The sequence below is a fragment of the Harpia harpyja genome, chromosome 13, assembly GCF_026419915.1.
Source record: "Harpia harpyja isolate bHarHar1 chromosome 13, bHarHar1 primary haplotype, whole genome shotgun sequence".
NCBI lineage: Eukaryota > Metazoa > Chordata > Aves > Accipitriformes > Accipitridae > Harpia > Harpia harpyja.
Genome location: NC_068952.1, coordinates 43,961,992 through 43,983,861, shown reverse-complemented (window position 1 = coordinate 43,983,861; position 21,870 = coordinate 43,961,992). Strand labels below are relative to the sequence as shown.

At 52.4% G+C, this 21,870-nt stretch overlaps 1 protein-coding gene across 8 annotated transcripts in view; it reads right to left on the bottom strand.

Annotated features, from left to right (window-relative positions):
- Positions 1-252: 252 nt before the first annotated feature.
- Positions 253-21,870, bottom strand: part of SLC4A5 (solute carrier family 4 member 5) — a 28,608-nt gene continuing 6,990 nt past the window's right edge. For 3 of the 8 annotated variants that reach the window (XM_052806704.1, XM_052806701.1, XM_052806703.1), the window contains 23 exons: positions 20,802-20,931; positions 18,122-18,282; positions 17,729-17,884; positions 16,045-16,140; positions 15,641-15,696; positions 13,541-13,698; positions 13,358-13,445; positions 13,027-13,181; positions 12,515-12,658; positions 12,179-12,353; positions 11,715-11,848; positions 11,328-11,599; positions 8,653-8,714; positions 8,016-8,216; positions 7,193-7,306; positions 6,709-6,870; positions 5,697-5,875; positions 5,520-5,592; positions 5,279-5,347; positions 4,856-5,029; positions 4,544-4,705; positions 3,156-3,223; positions 253-2,634 (listed from right to left, as the gene is read on the bottom strand). In XM_052806704.1, coding sequence (XP_052662664.1) covers positions 2,469-2,634; positions 3,156-3,223; positions 4,544-4,705; positions 4,856-5,029; positions 5,279-5,347; positions 5,520-5,592; positions 5,697-5,875; positions 6,709-6,870; positions 7,193-7,306; positions 8,016-8,216; positions 8,653-8,714; positions 11,328-11,599; positions 11,715-11,848; positions 12,179-12,353; positions 12,515-12,658; positions 13,027-13,181; positions 13,358-13,445; positions 13,541-13,698; positions 15,641-15,696; positions 16,045-16,140; positions 17,729-17,884; positions 18,122-18,282; positions 20,802-20,931 — 3,155 coding nt within the window. In that variant the 3' untranslated portion in view covers positions 253-2,468. Of the gene's footprint in view, positions 2,635-3,155; positions 3,224-3,943; positions 4,026-4,543; positions 4,706-4,855; positions 5,030-5,278; positions 5,348-5,519; positions 5,593-5,696; positions 5,876-6,708; positions 6,871-7,192; positions 7,307-7,523; positions 7,638-8,015; positions 8,217-8,652; positions 8,715-11,327; positions 11,600-11,714; positions 11,849-12,178; positions 12,354-12,514; positions 12,659-13,026; positions 13,182-13,357; positions 13,446-13,540; positions 13,699-15,640; positions 15,697-16,044; positions 16,141-17,728; positions 17,885-18,121; positions 18,283-20,801; positions 20,932-21,870 lie in introns of all 8 variants that reach the window. The other 5 variants (XM_052806702.1, XM_052806708.1, XM_052806707.1 and 2 more) reach the window with 4 other exon arrangements.

Sequence of the window (21,870 nt, the reverse complement as noted above, 5' to 3'; positions counted from 1 at the left end):
TGTGGGCAGCGAGGTACGTGTCTTGGACTCCTTCCTCTTCGTGTATTCCCTGGAAAGACTGATCCCACCTTTCTGGGAGCAGGAAAGGTTTGTTGTGATGCTGAAGGGCTGTTGCTGGAGGCACCTGGTGACTTGCCACTAACCCCACATTCATGGTTCTCTCCTAGAGGGGAGGGGGCTTATAAAAACACTTAACCGTGTGGGAAGGAAAGCTGAGGTTCAAGGACTCTGCACCAAAAACACACTAAGAGCTGAGACTCATTGAAATGAGGTTTATTGGGTTGTATCACTGATAAATACAAAATGGCTAAAGTGGTACTGTAATGGAGGTGGCAAATCTGAGATGCTCCACTGTTTTCATATACAAAAAGTAGAAACCATGTGTGAACCTTGCAAAAAGGACAAATTTAGTCAAAACAAGCTGGATGCTAGAGTGGCTTCAGCTCTATGAAACATCTACCAGAGTCCACAAAGCCTTTCTGGGGGCATGGGGTAGTAGAGCTGAAGTACCGGCTAAAGCAAATGAACCTGTTTGATTAAAATCGTAAGCCTACCTGTACCGCGCTTCAGCTACCACACAGGAGATTGGTACAAAATGCTACAAAATAGACACGATGCGTTCAAGTTGAAATAGTTCTTAATGTTAACGTCAAGCTACATGGCTCTCGCTTAAGTGGTGGTGGGTGTAATAATACTGTGTTATTTATCTCACCACATTTCCCCAAGGAGGTGTACTTGAACCAGAAAAAATTGCTATAAATAGGAAATTGCCTTCGAGTCTTTGTTGGACTTGGCTATTTACAGAGAACTGGGATCTGTCCCACACAAAGGTTCAGACCAGTTGCAATATTTAATTGGTGTCCCAGAGACCCCCGTACGGCTGGTATAAATATCAGGTACGCTGTTCGGCTTGGGGGAAGGGTTGGGGCTCTGTGAGGTTTGAAACAGAGAAAAAATAAAGAACGCATCTAGCAAAAATGAGAAAAAGCAACAGATTTGAGAGGATTGCTTCAGACCAGTGTTTCTAAACCACAGCTGGGTGTAGCCCATGGAAGGAAAAAAAAACCCCCACACCTTTAAAAGCCTCATTACTGCCCTGGCGCTGCTGGAAAAAAGAGGTGGTGAGAGCCGGGCAGAGCCAAACCGAGCTCAGTGCCCACGCTGACTCCTAACCTGCTCCCTTCCCTTCCCAGAGACCCCAAAGGCAGCGACGGGTGGGAAGAGCCCTTTGCGGAGCCGAAATGCCGACCGGAGACCAAGCGGGGAGCTGCTGGATGCGAGCCTGAAAGCACAGGTGGGTACGTGGCGGGGGGACACGCTTGCTCTCCCCTCCCCGTTACGAGCCGCTTGCTGTTAAACCGTGTGCGAATACCCAGGATCGAGGAGCTAAAGTGGGCGCAAAGCCCCTCGCGCAGGGGCCGGGCAGGCAGAGCAGGGTCCTCCAGCGAGAGAACGGCTCGGGCACGTCTCGCTCCCCGTCCGGAGGAAGAGATACGGCTGTTACTGGGGCCAGGGGTGGCCCTGGGAAAACTGCGGGTGAGGACATGGGGATGGGAGACCAAACGGCTTCGCTGCAGCAACCGATCCCGTTTTCCGGCAGAAACCGTCCCCCGCTGCCTGCAGAAACCATTCCTGATTCCCTGCGGAAACCGAAGCCCCGTTCCCTGCTCCGCTCTCCCACCGCGGCCCGTCTGCTGTTACCCTCAAGCGGCAACAACCTTAAACCTGAGCTGCTTTTCCTCCTTCTTGGGGCACAGCTCCGGGCCACCGGCTCCTTTACAGCCCTGCCGTACCTCCTCGTACCCTCCTACACATCCAGCCCGGGGGGGGCAGAGCCGGGGTCCCTCCACGGCCGGCGGGTCCCTCCTGCATCCCCACCACCACGCCTGGGATGCTGTGCCTCAAGAAGGGACTCCCCGGTGCCGTGGGCTTGGACCGGCGTCCTCCTGCCGACACAAAGCCCGACGCACCGACCCCTTCACGAAACGAGACTCCCCGAGAGCCGCGTTGCGATTTCAGGGATTGGGGAGCAGGGATGCACGCTCCCCTTTCCTTCTCAGCCATGCACACCTCCTCCTCGCCCCAAAAATCCACCTTGAAAACGTCACCCCGGCACAGTCCCCTTCCCCGTCAGCCCTATCCGCATCCCGGCTGCTCCCACAGCCCCAACCACCTTCAGCTTCTCCAGCCCAGCAACGGCTCCAGGGCGAGCGGAGGCCAAAATCGCCAATTCCACCTTTTCAGCCCCGTTTCGCCACCAGCGGCGACGCCTTCGCCCGGCAGAAAGGGAGAAAATTCAACAACGCGTTTAACTCGTGACGCTAAAAACTACTGGAGCGACGGACCCCTGGGGCCACCGGTCTCCTCCTCCTCACATAGAAAAATAAGCCCAATTTGCTTTATATATATATATGAATATATAAATATCTATATATATATATAAATAGCAGAGGAAGCGCTGCGCGGGACTATAGCGTGGTCTCACTGCCCATGTCCCGAGGTGGTTTTTCAGTGTCGGTATCCTCGTAGTCCGACTCCATCTCTATCTTCACCTGGGGCACGGCGCAGATGGGGTTTCGGGAGTAGTTAAATGCAGGAGACGACGGGCACGAAATCTTCAGGTGAAGCGTAATACTGAGGAGGAGACAGGGAAGTGAACATCTGGGCACGGGTACCCGCATCCCAAAACCACCCCAGCACCCCCAGCAAAGGGCTCCGGCTGATGCTATCGCCAGTAAAAATTCATTAAAATATGATATTTTGCCTTTAATGTGTACGATCTGCAGAATTCACAGCTGCAGGTGGAGAATAATCCCAAGCTTTCAGGATTCAGATATACATCCCAGTCCTAAAAATCCCTGCGGCTGTTACCCAGCGGCATTTTGATTGCTCTAAACCCTCTCGTGCCAGGCTCGGGATGCGCCATCCCACGCAGCCCCGCTCCCAACAACCCGATAGCTGGGGCCAGCAAACGAAGGCACCCAAACTACAGAGGGATGTGGCGAAAATGCATTCAGATATTTCAGAAATGCCTGAGGATGACGGCAACAGGCTCGAACAAGTGAGCCGGGAGCATCGGTCAGTGACCCTGAAAATGTCTCCCACGGCGGGTGCCGGTCCCGCGGGGATGGGGGAGCCCATTTGGGGCTGTTTACCTGCGATCCAGGTCTGAACCGTTCGGGGAGGAATCAGAACGCAAAGCTCCAGGTGGAGGACCTCTTTCCTGGGGGGACACGGAGGTAAAACACTTCCCGGGTGAGGAAGGAGCCCCCCCCCCCCCCAACCTGCCACCAGATCCAGCATCCTTTGGACGGTGGGAGAAGGAGAAAATCTCCAAGATATGCTGATTTGTGGGGTGATTAGAGAACGAGAAAAGCCCCACCAGCCCCCGCTAGCAGCAGCTTGAGGACAGAGTCCACGAATTATTGCGTTAAAACTTGCTGGCATCGTGATGCAACCTGGTGCCGAGCTGGAACAAACACCCAGATTTATTCCGAATTTTTTTGGTCATGGCTGGCTTTGCACCAGCTCACATATGACGTTTCGGGCAGAAGGTTGAGCCAAACTGAACACATCTGCTCTTTTGCAGCTGGGATAATGCCGCCACAAGCTCTGCATCCCCTGCTTTTGGGGGCTCAAAACCTCCCCAAATTTTATATATATATACATATATATACATATATGTTTTATAAATCCCTATCAGCATTGGCTCAGGGAGACCCAGGAGACTCCTGGCTTCCCAGTCACCTGGAACACAAAATTATTAGCAGCACCGAGCCTGCTGCATCCTCTCAAACCTGCTTTCAATCCCACTTCAGCAGGACGGATCCAGGCTGCGTCTTTTAGCGGGGTTAGTGCCATCGGTGGCCGAGCGGATCCCGTTGCAGGGGGTGGTTAGGAAGCGGTAGGGAATGCGAGAGAGGGTCCTGAGCTCTTTACTTACGGCTGAGGCAATGGGACCCCCCGTTTTGGGGCTGCGATGGCAGGGGTTCCATGGGAATCTTAATGACTGAGGGAGGTGGGAACTGGGGAAGAAAGCAGGGAAATTCGGTGAAGGCAGCGCCTGGGTGGGCTCCAAGCCCACCTGGAGCACCCAAAGGGACCCAAAACCTCCAGAGGTGGGTGCACGAGGAGGAAGAGGAGGCTTTGCCTTTCTCTTCCCAAATAAACACTCAGCCCTTCTGCCCACGGAAGGGTCTGCAGCAGGGGTTTGCATGGATTAATGATGCTTTGCCATCGTACGATGGGTGCTGTACCCTCAGCCATGGGATTTTGGCTCTTCTCCCTAATGATTTCTTTTTTTCCATGATTTTCCAGCTGTCAGGGCAGTTTGAGCATCCCCTGGAGCCTCCGGCCAGCCCCTAAAGCATCACTTAAAGCCCCTCAATCAGCTAGTCCTATATATGCAGTGAAACACCACCATGAATCAAAGATCTTCATCCCAAACCCACCGACCTGGAGGTTTCGGTGGGACCTTTCCCACCCTGGCCGGTCCGGGATGCCCTCGCCGTCCATGGGAGCACCCTACCCACCCTGCACCCACCTCCTCATCGCTGCTGCTATCTCCTTTGTTGCCTTTTTTCTTCTTCTTCTTGTCATCCTCCTTCTTCTTCTCCTTCTCGGGGATGATGTTGTCAATCCAGGCCAGGTCGTGTTGGGAGAAGACAAAATCCAGCAGCCGCCTCACCAGGATCAGGGCTAAAATCTAAGAGGGGAGAGGTGCAAGAGCGGGATCTGCAAGAGTTCTCTCATCCCAAGACCTGGGGACCACCACGGGACCAAGCCCCGCTTGCCAAAATTTCCTTAAATCTCAAAAAAATCTTCTAAATGAGAGCAGCCCGGGGGATGGCCTTACCATGACGGGGAAGATGATGGCGGCCACGGTGGATTTGAGGATCCAGAGGATGGCCAGGCAGACGATCTGCACCAGCGTGAAGAGGTGGATGCGACGCAACGGCACGTGCCGGAGGAAGACGTAGTCGGGTTGGTGCTTGGCTGGCATGAGGAAGAGCTTGCAGCGGTCCCAAAACTGCGGTGGGATGAAGGCCAGCATTAGCCCTCGGCCCCATTCCCCAGGCTGCCCAGATAAACCCTCTTTAATCCCCAAAATGGGGAATCTGGGGCTTTTCGACGTTTCTTGAAGGGTTTTGGATGTCTGCTGTCCCATGCAGCTGGAAATACTGGACGCATGCAGATTTTCAGGTCAAAATCCCCCTTTTTGCTTCGGTGTAGGATCTCTTCATGGCCATTAAGGAGAAAGAGGAGGAGGAGCACTTACCTGGATGCCGTTCAGCGACGCAACGCCCATGTACAGAAAGACGCCGTAAAGCACTGGCATGGGGATGTACTGGGGACATGGAAAAAACACGGCGCTTACCCCAAGGAAGGTGGCAGCTCATTCCCGAGGATGGGGACCAATGCTGGGGGCTACGGGGGTGGGGGGCAATCCAGCTTTTTCTTCCCAGGTCCCCAAACATCTGCAGGGAGGGAATGGGGATGAGGGAACAGGGATGTTTTACCTTCAGGATAGGGGCCAGGAAGACAGAAATCCCCGTCAACACAAAGACGATGATGCCAGTCACTCTCTGCTCCCTGGAATGGCGAGAGAAGCGGGATGAGGCCGTGCTGGCGGGACCCGCTGCTGCGTCTGGATTATCCCCCCACCCCAAGGAAGAGCACGGCCAAGCCTTCCTCACCTGACACCCAGGAACTGGGGCTGCTCCCCCGGGGCGCTGGTCTCTGTCTCCATCTTCAAGCTGTCGATGTGGGCGATGGAGATGACGGTGGCTGCCACGTACCAGGGCAGCCCCATGAAGGAGCAGACGGCCATGAGGATGCCCACCCAGAACAGGTCCAGGTGGTAACCCGCTGCTTTCTGCAACACAGCACCCAGGAGGGTCAGGGTGGGCAACACGACTCATGAAGTTGTTCCTATATCCACCCCAGAGCCCAGCAAAGCGGGGTTTCCCCTCCAGTGCACCCCCTGAAACATCGCGCATCGCCACAGCGCATGCTGCATCACCCTGAAGCACCCTGTGTCACCCTGATGCACCCCACATCGCTATGGTGCACCCTGCATTGCCCTGATGAACCCCACATCACCACAGTGCACCCTGCATCACCCTGGTACACCCATCATTGCTGTGGTGCACCCCACATTGCACTGATGTACCCCACATTGCCATAGTGCACCTTGCATCGCCATGGTGCACCCTGTATCACGGCACAGCACCCTGCATCACCCTGATGCACCCTGCATTGCCACGCTGCACCCCGCATCACCCTGACGCACCCCACTTTGCCATGGTGCACCCTGCATCCCCCACAGTGCACCCTGCATCACCCATCATTGCTGCAGTGCACCCCACATTGCGCTCATGCACCCCCGAAGTACCCTGCATTGCTCCCGTACGCACTGCATCACCCTGATGCACCCCACATTGCCACGCTGCACCCCGCATCCCCATGCAGTGCACCCCGCACTGCTGCAGCGCACCCCACATCACCATGCTACCTACAGCATCGGGTGAATTTCACACCCCGGAGGCTTTCTCACCCCAAAAATACAGCTTGGAAAGGGAAGGGTGAGCCCCTGCTTTGCAGAGCATGCCAAGCCGGGGCAAAGCCCCAAAAGCGGGCGCTCGCGGGGATGCAGGCAGTACCCGATGCGATGCTGTGCCCCCGAGCATGGGACGAGTCCCCGCTCACCCGCAGCTTGTGCTCCTTCCTGTTGACGATGACGGCTGTGATCTGCTGGTCCATGAAGATGAGGATGGTGACGAGGAGGGCGGGCAGGGCGCTCGCCAGGTAAACCCACCACGGGTTCTTCCCGAAGGGAAAGACGAACCACCCTCGGTCCACGCGGGTGGGCTGAGCGAGAAGAGAGGAGGTTTGAACACCGCGGCTGAGCCCGGGCATGGGTCAGAGAGGGGGAAAAGCCCAAGCGCTGACGTTTCGGGAAGCCCCACATCACCCCCGAACCTCTGAGCATCATCCTATCCCGTATCCATCCCTGAATGCCACCACCACACATCGGTACCCAAATCACCCCCAGCATCCACGCGCCTCAACCCCCAAATTTTCCCAGATGCTCATCGGGACTCCCCACATCACCAACAGCGATACCCTGGATAGGGGGAAGAGAAATTTTTGGCAACGCTTCCGGAAAGGGATTTTATTGCCTTTTTTTTACCTTAAAATCAGTAGGCACTTGGAGCTTTGGGGTGTTGAGTCCGAAAAGCACATCCAGCCCCACAAACATTAGTATGGACATAAAGATAGAGAAATCGCTAATAAGTTTACGCAGCTGCCAGGAGTGAGAGAAAGAGAAGAGGGGGAAAAAAACAACAAAAAAAGAAAGGAAGAAAAGTCACAGCATTAGAATATTCCCCCAGAAAAGACAAAGTAGCTTGTAAGAAGGTGCCCGGACACCGCAGGAGCCGCGATTTTCCCCCAAAACCGGAGAGGAGCTGGAAAGAGAGCGTGGGCGGAGAGGTGAGGGGTCCCCGCCGGTGCGGCCGAACCTTGATGATACTGGGGATATGGAGCTTAGGGGTGTCCAGTCCAAAACAGGCATCCACTCCGCAGAAGAGCAGGATGGAGAAGACATTGGAAAAATCGGCAATGAAAGCCCTGACCTGGAGGCAAGACGGGGAAATGGGGGTGGAAAGGGTAATTAATGGGATGGAAAGGTTAATTAATGGGATGGAGAGGTTTGCCTCTGCTTCAGCATCCTTCCCTGGGCTTTCCAGCTCCGCTCACCCACAGATAACCCGGGTATAACCCACAAAATGCAAATTTTTTCCCCTTTGCATCGCAAGGTGATGGGTTATTCAGCATGCAAGAGCCAAATCAGTGGCTAAAAGCTTGAGGACGATTCCCCTAATTGCTACCGATGTCTCCTAGAAATATAGATTTATTTTCCTGGAGCATTTTGCATCTAGCAAAGAGACCAACAGCTCCCGTTTTTCCTACCTTTTGGAAAAGAGGAGGGCAAAACCCAGCACTTTCCTTACCTTGGTGGGGAAATAGCGGCTGAATTTGAATTTTTTCAGGGTCAAGGTCATGGAGTAGGTCCCGAAGAAGAGGATGAAGGACATAAGGGCCAGGTCGGGCACGAATTTACAGGATTTCCCCACTAAGCTGCCACCATATTTGAGACATTCCTTCTTACTCAGCTGAGTCCAGTCCAGAGCTGTTAGGTTAATAGCATTGTACTGGGGAGAACCCCCCCCCAAAAAAAGCAAAATTAGCATTTTATGCAATTGTAGCAGGCAAGGAAACAGGTATCTCCCAGCCACATAAAGCAAAATCAGCATTTTTAGCAACTGCAGCATGCAAGGGAAGAGGTATTTCCTGGCCAAAACCCCCAAATTAGTATTTTAAGTAATTGCAGCGTGCAAGGAAAGGGCTATTTCCCAGGGCTGCTGCCACCGGGAGCCCCATAACTACAGGAAAACCCCGGAGCTGCTATTAATTTGGGCAAAAAAGCGAGGATTTGGTGCTGCCGAGCCCAACTGTGAACCCAAATCAAGGCAAATCCCACGTTTCCCTCATTCTGAGCTGGCGCGCGTCGCTCCCCGGATGTAGAAGTCCCTGGGATTTGCCCGCCCTTGTCCCAAATTTCCCGTCGGGATGAGCAAACCCGCTTACCAGAGAAACGTTAGTGGTGTTTGGTGCCATTGGAGCTGAAGCATCAAACAAGGTCGCGTTGGCTGCAGGAAAGGAGTTTGTTATTGAGGTTTTCGGCTAATATCGAGGTTTCGGTATTAAAAGCAGCCAGGCTTCGCCCAGAGCGGCACGGCTCAGCCCGGCTGGCATAAAAGCAAACGCAGGGGGTCGAGCACGTCCTCCGAGAGCCGCGCGGGGATCGGCATCCCGAGGGCGGACTGGGATTTGGGGAGAAAACCCCCGATTTCTAACCCCGCAGCGACTTCTCCCTGATTAATCCCATGCGTCGGCGGAGAACACGGCTTCTCCTTTGGCGGCTTCTCCCTCCAGGGCTGGCAAGTGCCGGGGGGGGAGGAAGTATTTCTAGGAGCTTCCCAGCTCCTAAAATTTTCAGGGGCTTCCCAGGGAAGCCGCCGGCAGCAGGGTCGAGCATCCCAACACCCGCGTCTTAAAACCAGGGGGGTAGAAGACTGAGAAAGTAGCCTGTTATTTTTGGAGAGGTGGCACCCAATCATGCCCAATTTACATTTCTTATTTGTTTTTTTATTTTTTAAAATATTTTAGGGGTGTTTTGGTGTCTCACTGCAAAATATCCATCCTTTCTAGCCCCGGCACCTTCTCTTCCAGTGCAAAAAGTGGCTCCGCTCGGCTCTTCGGGTGACGCAGCTCCGTGGCTTCAGGAGCACCCATGTTCTTTATGGGTGCCCCTAAGCGTGATCCGGGACTGCCCTGCCCCCCCTCTTCCCTCCGGTCCATCCTCTTCCTGCACCAAGCGGGAATTTCGGCTGCCCCGACCTGCCGCCTCCATCCCCGGCGCCGAGGATTAATGAAGGAGAAGCGATTGCTGGGTTAGAAGAAGAGAACCCGGGGCTGCCGAAACCGGGCTCCGGGAAATGGCGCTGGCAAACCCAGCGTTAAAAACATTTTTTTTTTTTCCTCATAACCTTTTATTTTTCCAGAAACCAGCCTTATTTGTGATTTCTACAACTTAAAGGGTAGCATACCACTGGTGGTATTTTACGAGAGGACCCCTAAGGGCTCTACATAAACCCTTTTAGCAGAGCAGAGAGAAAAGTAAAATACATGGAAAAAAAATAACAACAAGACCCCCACGGGGGAAGAGTATCAAATATTAAAATAGTTTTAATATTTAGAAGGTGATACTCACTTGAGATTGAAATCAGCCCAAATTGATGTGTGCAGCAGAGACAAATATGGTACAAATCAGTTATAATAATCAAAAATCAGAACTAATTAAAAAAAAAGATTAAAAAAAAAGGATGTAGGGGGGAATAAACATAATTTCTCAATATCTAGAGGAATGGAAAATCCAATGCGGACACCGCTGCCTTGGGTGCCCAGGGCAGCGAGGGCAAGGAATGGGGCTGGGTTGCAAAGAGGTTTAAGGTTTTTGGGGTGCAAATGCCCCTCGGCTGCCCGGGTTTTGCTTGGGATGGGGGCTTGGAAAAGGGGGAGACCTCCCTGGAGGCTAAAGGCTTCATCTTCCGCCTGCATTAAGCCACGGCGGTGGGTGCTGCCGGGCAGATGCCGGCACACGCGGGTGGATGGAGGCGGTCACGGTCCCGTTCGGGCTATTTCAGCCCCCCAGGGATTGTGTCGGGCACTGGGCTTCGCTTTCCTGCAGGTCAAATTTGGGAGGGTTTTGGTTTGGAAAGGATTGTGTCATCTCCAGGTGTTCCCCACTGCTTGCGGGGCTTTCAAAATCCAATGGGAACCGGTCACTCAGCGCATGGTTGATAAACAGAAATCGAGGGAAAAAAAAAATTAAAGCAAAAAAATGTTTTTTCCATCGTGGTAGGTAAGAACTCTTCTTGCAATGACAGATATATTGAGAACACATTGTGTGGCAGATCTTAGATGCTTTTATTTCTGTGGAGAGCTTCACCATCACACCTCTCTGCCTCCTCTGTCTGCAGCTGATACTCCCCAAAATTCTTAGCATTTAGACTTTTTAAGTAAATTCAGCTCGTCTGAGAGCAGGCAGTAGCTGCGATTAGCCCAAAGCGAAGATCTCCGCTCCCTTCCAGGTGGCCGTGGGAGCATCTGAGCTGCACGATTCGGACCAGGGATCATCCGGTACGTCTATCCAAGAGCAAAACCACTGGAGCCATCAAAAGACCGTCTGCTCAGAGCCCGACGGCCTCTCCTTTTTGAAAAGGAGTTAGAAAGACAAGAAAAAACAGTCCAAGGAGGTTTCCACACCCAGCTGGGACATCCCGGGGTGTCCCAGACACTAGGGAAGACAAAACCCCTCCAGCATATTTTCTGGAGAATAAGTTTCCATTGGCAGCAGGCTGGTATTAATGATCTAAAATGTCTTTTTTTTTTTTTTTTTCTCCATATTTCCTTTTTATCCATCCAGGTGTGGCTGCTCCAGGCTGAGGCCCCAGCTCTCCGGCACCGTTCACCACGTCCCGGCAAGCACTGACATGTTCATCCATGGGGGACAAGGCTTTTCTTCCATCTTGCCCAAAAACACCTTCAGAGGAGGAGGACGAGGTCCCTCCACCCCACACTGACCGGGTAGCTGCCTCCTTCCATGTCCTCAGCCAACGATCCAGTGGGATTTATCCACAGCGGGACCCCCCCACCCCCTTCATCTTCCCCATCTGGCGCCGAAAAAGATGTGTACTCACCTGGGTCAGGAGCAACGCACTCGCACTTGTACATGGTCACGTAGTCGGGCTTGAAGTCCGAATTGATGGGATAGTACTTAAAGGCTCCGATCATCTTCTTGATGGCGTCGTAGATGAAGATGAAGCTGATGAGGGTGGAGAAGCCTTCTTCTGTGAAGCGGGTGATGTACTTTATAATGAAGCTGGCGTCGGTGGCCACCAGGATAAGGCACTGTAGGGCAGAGTGCAAGCCAATCCAGAGGCGAAACTCCATGTAGTCGATGCCGTTGCCTCTGAAAGCGGGGACAAGGCGAGAGCAGCCCCCTGAATGCACGCCGTGGGCTGGAGGACAGCTCCCATCCCAGTACGGATGGGTCCCGGTTCCCCCCAGCATTGCCCAGCACCTACTTGCTGAAGTCAAAGAGCAGCTTCTCGAAGATGAGGATGGGGCCGGTGCTGCTGAGGATGATGAGCGGCTGCCCAGCGAAGAGGCAAAACATGGAGCCTGCCATCGCCGTGCCGAGGAAGCTCTCCATGACGCCCTGAGGATGGATCAAATCCAGCGTTACGGTGTTGCTGTACCACGTTACATCCCCATGGATACCCCTGATGGAGACGGGAATTAAGGACTTCTGCTTGGACCCATATAGGACTGTTGGGGCCGTGTCCCCTTGCTCCTGGCATTGCCATTGAGATGGGTTTTCCCATCCTGCAGGTATTTCAGAACTCCCAGTCCCACTTGGCAATGAATTTCCATCCCCAGCATTAAAGCTTGGCATGGCACAAGGAGAGTAAAACCCATCCCAACCCGTCCCATCCCATCCCTACTTGCTGTCCCCAAGCCAACGTGAGCCCCTCTCCTTGGACTCAACCTGGTAGTTGTCTGTAGCATCCCCAAGCAAGCCCCCAAACGTGATGGCGTTGGTGATGCAGCCCAGGTAGATGAACAAGATAGCAGAGATGGACTGGATATGAAAGCCTTCATAGAAGTCGCTCGGGAACCAGGGCAGCTTCCTCTTGATATCCAAATAGAGGCCACCGCAAAACCTGGAGAGACACCACCAAGGACCAGATGCACGTGCCTTCCACCAAAATAGATACGGTGCTGCGCAAAAGCCTGCGCCCAAAAGGATTTCACCCCTCCGTGCCCCAGGAGACCACGGGGTGAGCCAGCAGGAGATGTTGATGGGTGCTGGGGTGCTGCTCACCTGCCGGTCCACGCGAGCTCTTCCCCGATTTCGTGAACTTCAGGCATCTCCCCATCGTCGCTGCCTCCTCCGCCACCCCCGGCGCCCGCCCCACCGGCCGTGCCGTTCATCTGCCCCACTTCGTTCAGCGAGAAAACCGATTTCCTGTGGGAGAGAGCCATCGGCGTCGGCCACGGCACCTGCCCTACCAAGCCGGTCCTGATGCAGGGACCATGAGCAAGGCCATGGTGTAGCTCTCCATCTGCACTAGAGCTTGGGTTTGGGGGTGAATTTGGAAAGATCAAGAGCTGGATTTGCTCAGCCTAGGTGGTTAATGAAGACTTTTGCAGTGGAAACGGCTGTGAGCTGATCTGGGGGCAAAATCTGCTGAAAAAGCAGCATTTCTGGAAAATTTGCGCAGATTCTTTCTAGGGATGAAGGAAAGCAAAGCTGCTCTCCTCCTCCAGCGTCTCCAAAACAGGAGAGATGGGGATGGCCACAGGGCTGGGGCTGGCCCCACGCCTCCCACCTACCTCTTCTCAGCCGAGGGCACTTTTTTGGGTGGCTCAATCCTAATGTTGGGGTCCCACTCGCCAGGTGGCAGGACGATGACTTCATCCAGAAACTCATCTATGCCGGCGATCAGGTCTTCTCTATCCCGGGCTTTGTAGGCAACGTCGCTGAAGAGCTGGGGGTCAAGAGAGGAGAGGTGTCAGCCCAGGAACAGCGTCCAGCACGCACATGTCCCGTGTCATTATAGGACCTTAAAGCTCATTCGTTTGGGCAATAGGATGAAAATTGCTTTTTTTTCTTGGCTCTGAGCAGGGGGGTTCCGAGCAAGGGCCGGGTGTTGCATCTACTCACATCATCCACCATGAGGGTTGCGATGGCTCTGCCGATCTCATTGTAAGATTTGGCTTTTCCCGCGGGACCAAGGAGAATAAAGAGGAACCTGGGAAGGGAAAGGCACAGAGCTGGCAACCTTGAACCACTGGCATCCGTGTCGTGAGACCACTCGTGCTTCGGACCTGAAGGAATTGCGCTCACCTGGTGGGGACGGGCACCTCCGTCACCCCTCCCAGCATCGTCGCCTGGAGGAGCCGCACGAAAGCCACAAAGGGCTTCTCCAGGAACTCCACTTCTCCCACCAGCACGTTGGAGGCCTCTGCATCCTTTGGGATCTTCTTGATGAACTTGTTCTTCAGCTGTTGGAAAGACAAGGGTGGGAAAGGGAGCGATTGCCAAAATTTGGCTTTTCCCCCTCTTTTCCACATCCTGAATGCAAAAGCTGAAGCCGCAGGCTCAAACCTCTTGATCTCTGATGGTCCCAGGACTCCCAGAGGTGGGGATTCAAGAGCCGTATCCAAGAATAAACCAGCAAGAATTCATAAAGCTGAATTTCTTCATTATTCACAACCATCACTAAGGCCGAGATTAACTTGAAATCACACTCTTGGGGCTCCGTAACACAGTGAGCAACCGGGTGGTTTGCAAAAGGTGCTTTGCAGCATTGGGGTCTACGCAAGGAAAACCCCATGCAATCGCCCTGCAGAAAATCTGAGCCAAAAAATACGGATGCTGGAGCAAGCCAGCATGCATTTTTACAAGTCTGTTTGCAGCCCCAGGCTCCCCCAAGACCCTATATAATGCAGAAACACTGCTCGGCACTGTGCACGGGGGATGTATTTGTAGCTTATTTTCCCCCAATCTCATCCTTGGAGCAGGAACAAATAATGGAAGTAGGAAACCTCGTTCATGGATTTGTTCCCCGGGTCTCTTCTCCCCTGCAGCTCTTTCATTACTAGTCTAAAAGGGTTCAATACCAACCCAGGCAGGGTGTTATTATAATCTATATGCCAGCATGAGGGGAGGCATGTGAGCCGGGCAGCAAGCTCTCCCCTTTCTAATCTTTTAAACCCAAATGGAAAAAAAAAAAATAATAATAAAGCAACTCCTCCAATGCAGCTTGGAATAAGCAAGAGCAGGAGTTAACAGTGACCACTAAGCTTCATGTAACACTTAAAAAGTCCCTTTGTAGTGGGCCTAATAGGGCGATTAAACCTAAATGCTTTGCATATTTTGGGATTAACCCTCCGCACCCCACTGCTGGAGGCTGATATTTGGGGTTCGATAGTGGGCAGTTGGCTTGCTTTATTGCAGCTCTAATTTAGGAAGGTGCCCTCGAAACCTTCTGCCTCCCTGATATTGTGGCAGCCCCGTCCCGTGGCTCCCAGCAACACACGAACTTCCATCCTTCGCTTTCCCCTAAACTGCATCACCCCAGGTAAGCCCAGCAAGGACATCCCTGGGGAAAAGCAAGCTGTTATCCTGTACTGTCCCCTACAAACCCACCTTTTGTTTAATTTTCCCTTAGGTTTATGCTGAAATCACGCACAAATAGAAACAAAGCAAAGCCCATATAATGCATCAACAGTTCCCAGATGAATAGCCTTGATATTGGGATGGGGACGGGACATGTAGCAAAAGAACAGCACAAAAGCCTCTTGATCCATCGCATCTCCAAGCACAGATCCGCCCATGAACTGCCCGAGCAACCTGACCTCCTTCCCAGCTCTCCCATGCAAAGCAAACCGGGGGGGAAAAGCCCCCGATGGACTCTCAGCTGAGCTTTGCATTAAGAAATCCCATGTCCATCACGCTGCAAACGGAGGGAAAAATGGAACCTGCCTCTATATTTACAGACCGTTATCTCGAGAGCTGTATTCACGTTTGCGGACCCAAGTGCTTGGCTGGGATTTACCCGCTGCAACCTGCCCTTACCCAGCCAAGCAAAGGCTCTTTTAGAATCCCCGCATTCTTCCAAGCACCTTTCCCTTCCTACCTAAAGATTTTAAGGAATTTTTTTCCCCACCCTAAGGATCTCAAGCTACATCAGCATCCTCACATATCCCTCATTCTGTGTTCAATTTGCAAGCACAGGTACTATTTCTGGGACAGCTTCCCCATGAGTTAGCAGGGATCAATACATGTATTAATTTCCGTAATTAGGAATCTGTGTGGTTATTGACCGAGCAAAGCTGCACAAGGCTCACATGGACCTTAACAACCACAGAGCCCCCGCCCCATCGTGGGTCGTGTCGGAGATGCTCCTCACAGCATCGCACTAATGTTTTGGGGGGTGATTACCTGGTCGGTGCTCGGCGTGTCCGAGATGTCGTTCATGCTTCGACTCTGCGCGTGACCTGATGGAGATAAGACGGAGAAGGTGAGAAAACTGCCCCGTGATGCGCAGCCGAATTTCAGCCCCACGTGCAAGGAGAAAACGTGGTGGGAGGACTTCAGCGCAAAGGAAGAAAAACATTTTTTATTATAGCTGGCTTTGCAAACCAGGTGCAATGAGATGAAAACCCAAGATTATGAGTTTTTCTGATATCAGTCACCCTGTAGTTACACCAACCACATCTCATTTATGGCTGTGGTGGGATCCCCTTGTAATTGCAATCGCCCACCCTCATATTGCAACCTCATCTTTTTTTTGTCTTGCTTCTTTTAGGACCGTTTTTGCCTCCCCGCCGCCCTCCCCGGCTTACGCAAGCGGCCGTAGCTCGCGCTCTGCCGCATCCGCAGGTCCTCGGTGGAGCGGTGGAAGGCGGCACCGGCGGCCGGGCTCCGGACGGGGCTGCGGGCTGGGGGAAAGGAGACGTTAGAAGAGATGCAGGTGCCATGGGGAACCGTTGGGTGATGCTGAAGGCAAGAGGCCGGGCTGAAAAGCAGCTGCCCAGCACAGATGTGAACCTTCCAGTGCTGATACACCAGCAATTTGCCTTTCCCTCCCACTCTCATTTGCGCTTTTATCCCACCCATAGTCATTTTCCCATTAGCAAAGAATAAACGGCCTTCACCCAAGTCTTCCCGCTGCAGAGGCTCCGTGCAAGGAGCCTGCACCACCCCACGCCCCACCAATGCTCTCTTCGAGGCTATAAATAGGTTCAGAAGTGCAATTTCTGTTACTTGGGAAGACCCAACACTTCAGCTTTTTAATCTCATAATTCTCCAAAGAAACCTACACTTGAAATTTGCTGTGAACTCCTCACTTCAAAATATTTACATTGGCCACCACCAAGTTTCACGTTAACGTTTCTCCTCCCTAAACTGGTGACGAGTCCCATTTTTCATCTCAGATGTTTAAACTGAATTACTTCACTATAAAGACTTCCCTTTTCCCCCATGCATTTTCTGTGTTAAGCCCAGCATTTTCTCAGAAAACCTCCTGAATTCCAAACCCTGTGTTTTCCTTTTGGAAAACCATCTGGACCAGTTTTGCTGAGCTGCTCTGCATCTCTCCGAGACAGCAGCTGCAACCACAGCATCTATCATCTTTTTGTTTTGTTTTGTTAAACCCACTAAAAATAATTATGAAATTCCCACTGGCCATGACCCTATTTTCAATGTGCCGGTGCCATTTATTCCAATATCACAGAGTTGCCGTTGGCACAAGAAACGTGAGGGACCCCTCTGCTCCTGCCAATGACCATCTTTTCCTTGGCGTCCCTGTTTGCAAACTCAAAGCAATGCCATCGTCTCAGCAAGGAACCAGAAACACAAAAGATGCCCCTATTTTCCCTATCTACAGGGACTAACCACAACATTTCCAAGTCCTGTTCCGTTTTGAGAGCTTCTGGGCAAACGTTAGCTCAAATATCTAGTCCTCCAATGTGGATGATGGCTGCCTTGAAACCTGGGGATGCCCACGGGGTGGCAATATTGCTTATTGATGGCCTCTTCCATGTGCGCTCTGAGCTCGGGCGCTGCTGTTTCTGGCTACCGGGGGAGCAGCCGAAGCCCGGCAAATCCCGGGCTCCACCAAATGACCTCTGTTTAAACCTAAGTAAATAATCTAGCGTGAAAACAAACAAATGCCCTTTTATAATGGCTCAAAAATAGGCAGGTTCAACCGCGGAGCAGACTGGATTTGTCTGTAGGCTGCCCTGCCAGAAAGCCCCTTGGCCGAGCGACCGCCAACGCCGTTGTCCCTCACACAACGCCGTTGTCCATCTCAGCAGACATCTCCTTGGCCTCTGGCTCCCAATGACCCCCCCACCCTTAAAGCCACCAATGGCAGAGCTTTTGGGGTCTTTCTCAATGCAGTAAATAGTCGGGTGCCCCAAAAGGTTGGGTTTCCCCTTTTCATTCTCCTGAGATCTTCCTCCCCCGGGCTTGCTCACCAAAGTCTCAAGGATGCAATCGGGCACAGGTTGGACCCCAAGGACTCACTTGTGTTGGAGGAGACGGACTTGCCGATGTCGGCCAAAGACCGGTGGATTGGCTTCTTGGTTTGGTGACGGTGCTTCCTGAGGAGCACGTAGCTTATCTTCTCCCGCAGCTCCGGCTTGAGCAGACCGTCCTCAATCTGCTTCTCAATGACATCATCTGCAAGCACCAAACAAGGGAGGTGCATGGGTTCCCCCACTGCAAACCCTCCCAGAAAGCTCAAGATAACAACACTTATTGAACCAAGTTGATGGCTCTCAACTCCTGTCTTTGCTTATTCCTGTGCAAGTTGGTTTATAGTTGCATGTAGCAAGTAAATGCATTTAAATCTGTTCCCAGCACTTCAGGACGTGGAGAAAAAGCCATCCGAAACCACCGATACCCGCTGGCTCCTACCTATAATCTGGGGCAAAGAGTAGCCATCTAAGTCCAGGAGCACCGTTCCTGTCTGTAGACACGTCCGCAGCTCAAACAGGCTGTGCAAAGACAACGTGGACACGTGGGGCTTGCTCCACCTTTCGCCACCTTCTTCCACCTTTTCTTCAAACTTTATCCACCTGAAATGACAGCAGCAACCATGGGGATGAGCACAGGGTGGGGATGGTGTATGAGAAGAGAAGAGAATTGCTTTTCCTGTGGAGTTGCCCTTCTGCAGGTGGCTTTGGAAGCCTGAATTAAATCATCCTGCAAAGTTTTTGCTTGTTATTCAGGATGGGAATGGAGAAATCAAGTAATGTCATTAGACGAAGTGCTGCTTGCATGGTTGCAGAGCGGAGCAAAACCTCTCGGCTCCATCACTGAACTCAACCCTGCAGATTTCACCCTCCTCAAATTGCTCCTGCGAGATTTGGGCGGTTTTCCCGTGGAGCTGACCTTGCCTTAGCCAGGATCCGCACCCACATGGACCAGCCGTGCACGCAAGAAAGCAAAAACCCAGGGCGTTGCAAATGTCTTTTTAATTTCTTAGCAACACTCAGACTTCAGCCTGGGTGCTTCATTCCCACAGTGGGAGACGAGAGGGTTTGCAAGCCCTTGGAAATCAGCCCTTCCACCTCCATTCCTTAGTTTTACAAACCAAAGACTTCAGAGCAAATTCAGGAACGTTGACTGATTTCTCCCAGCTCCCCGGGAACGGGGCTCAGGCTCTGGGGAGGGCAGGGAGCTCTCAGCAAGACGTCAATTTGGGGAAGAAAGCTGCTTTTCCTTTACAGGAGGTTTGCAGGCTCTATGGATTAGCCTTCACAGGGCTTAACCTTACAACTTTTAACTGGTACAACTGGGATTTGGGCTCCTGCCGCCGCAGAGGGCACAGACGGAAAGGATGTAGGAGGAGAAGGGTTTTTGGAAATAGCTGATGGCTCCTGAACGCTGCAGGGGAAGGGTGGGGAAAGTCTGGGATTGTATCGGCTGCTGGGGCTGCATTAAGATGCTGCTGCAAAGAGAAAATGCCATGTGTCCCTACTAAAAAAGCCCGAAAATATCATCTGGGAGTGCCAGGAATGGTCTTGTGCTGGGGACAAAACCCCAGCACATCCAAAAATAAAAACTTTGGCCCTAATGCCCATCAATCCAAAGCTCCCTACGCCAATTTTTTTGCAGAAACCCCTTCTCCAGCCCTTTAAACAACACTGCTTTTACTGGGAGGAAATTCAAGCTTCCCGCCATAGCACCCACTAAGCCCCGTTAGTGCTCGCCCAAAGCCGATTAGGTCGCTTTTCGTTTCTTTTTTACCCCGTCTTCCTGCCGAAAGTGGGTTATTAGCGTGCAGACGGGGTGGCAGCTTGGGGTGGCGTGCGGGACTCAAGGCACGTTTCCAGCAACGCCTTTGCCCCGGGACCAGCATCCCATGATGCTTTCGCCAAGGCTACGGCAAAACCCCATCTCCCTGCTGCGCTCAGCTGCTTTATTTCCATTTCTTTCCATTTCTTGTGGATTTAGCCGCAGGTAGCACTGCTCCCACCGAGGAGCTGCTCTCCTGCGGCTAAAGAGGCTGAACCGCTCCTCGCCAGAGAGCGGAAATCCGGGACTTGAGAAACCTCCGTCCTCCCGGGGCAAATTTGGAAACCTCCATCTCCCTGATGAAAATCCCAATACAAGTGCTGATTTTTTGCCTTCTGAGCTCTTTGGGGAGTGGGGAGGGATGAGTAGATACAGACCTATGCAAAATTGGGGGTTGAAAAATAAAGGATTTTAGCAACAGCACCCCTGGGCTGTGTTTTGAGCAGGGACACCAACCAGGAGGATGCTTAAGAACTTTCCAAATTTTTGGTGATGCAAATAACCAGCCAAGAGATAGGAGGAGCACCTTCAGGGCCTGATCCTGCTCACTCCCCATTCCTCGGGCAAACCTCCACACCCAGACTCAGAAATCCCGCATGTGCTACTGAAAAGAAAGGGCTCGGGGTGCCATGAGCATCCCTGACTCCCTTCCCAAATGTCCCCCTCAAAAACCCCAACCCTACTAGCCCTTGCACAGCCAAGGCTAGGAAGAGAAAATCCCACTAGGATTTGAGATTTTTCCCTTGGATAAGCTCCTAATTCAATAAAGCGAACGCCACTTGCAACTCCTCTAATACTTTTATTAAAGATGTAGTGGGTGGGGTTTTATTATTATTATTGCTTGAGGGGTGGGAGAAGTTTAACTCTTGGCCTGGTCAGCAAAATTTGGGGGAGGGGAAGACCTGGGAAAATGTTCTTTATGTCCCCTATTCCCATTTCCCAGCTCTCTGCTCTAATTCTCCAGTTTCCCAGCATGTTACCCCAGTTTTTTTCACCCTCCCAGCCCTTTCTGCAGGGCTTTGCTCTCATGCTACAACTGGGAATGGGAAAAACCCCAGCTCTGGGGTCGATCCAACCTGGGGAGACGCTGGACAAGATAGGAAATCTTCCTCCCTTCTCCCTCCTCCTCCTCGGCAGGCCGCAGCTGCCGTGCAAAGCCCCCCAAAACACCATGTTTTCTGCATTTCCCTAATTCAAGCATGGCTTTTTTAACCTCATTAAAAATGATGCTCATTCCCTGACCCTGTTTCCACCCAGGGATATTTAGGGGGGGGATCTTTTCAACCCAAAGCCTCACCTGGCTGACTCTTTCCACTCCATCTCCTCGCCGTCGTGCTGGAGCGTGTCCATCTCCGTGAAGAGCGTGGGGTTGGGAGGCTCATCGTCTTCCCCCAAGATGTAGCGAAGGCGTTCGGCAGCTGGTGACACTGCCGGGGGGAAGGAAAAAAGAGGTTTACCATCGGCTGGAGACAACGTGATCCTGTGCCATTCCCATATGGAAAGCTCTGGAGGGGTAAAAAGGGATCTGTAGGGCTATTTAGGATCCTGGGGTCAAAAAAGGAGATTTTGAGGGAAATTATAAAGGTGAGAGACATTGAGGAGTGGGGAAACTCTAAGTGGTTGTGTCCCAAAATCCCTGTGCAAAGAGATACGGAATGCTGGCGGAAAGGATGAGTGGAGACTGCATAGCAGCTAGGAAGGGAATATGTAGGTCCCGGCTGGGAATTGAGGAATGTGGCCACCCCAATATACAATTCCCTTTCCAGGAGCATTATGTGCCCCATTTCCATGGCGTATCCCACATTTTTCCCTACCACAGAGCCTGTTTTTGCCAGGTTAGAGCCGCCTGCCATCAGCAACCAAATCCTTACGGTCTCTGACACTGCGCATCGGGATGCACGAGTACTGGGCACACGATTTTCCACTGGATCCCCGAGGGGAACGTGTATCATTTGAGGGGAATAATACAAATTTACCATTTCTGCAGGAAAAATCCAGCTTCTTGCTGCAAATAACCAGCCAGGCTGGGGAGGGCACTTAGTGCCTCCTGCTCCCCACAGTGTGTTTCGGGAAGGGGAGCGGTGACATGTCACCCTCCTGCAAACCTCCTGACTGATGGGAAAAGGGGTTTTCATCTTTGGTGCATTCCCTGCAGCCACGGGAAGGTGATGGACCTGCCTTCTCCACCTGAAAAAAAGCCAGGCTGGGTTTTCTTTTAACCCTCTCCATCTTCCCGTGTTTTTCTAGCAAAGCCTCCTAAATTTGGTCGCAGGGAGGAATCAAACACCAGGGTATGAACCTGGACGTGGCACGGATGGGACCGCTCCCCAGTTGCCCCATTATTCAAACAAGAGGTTAAAATCAGC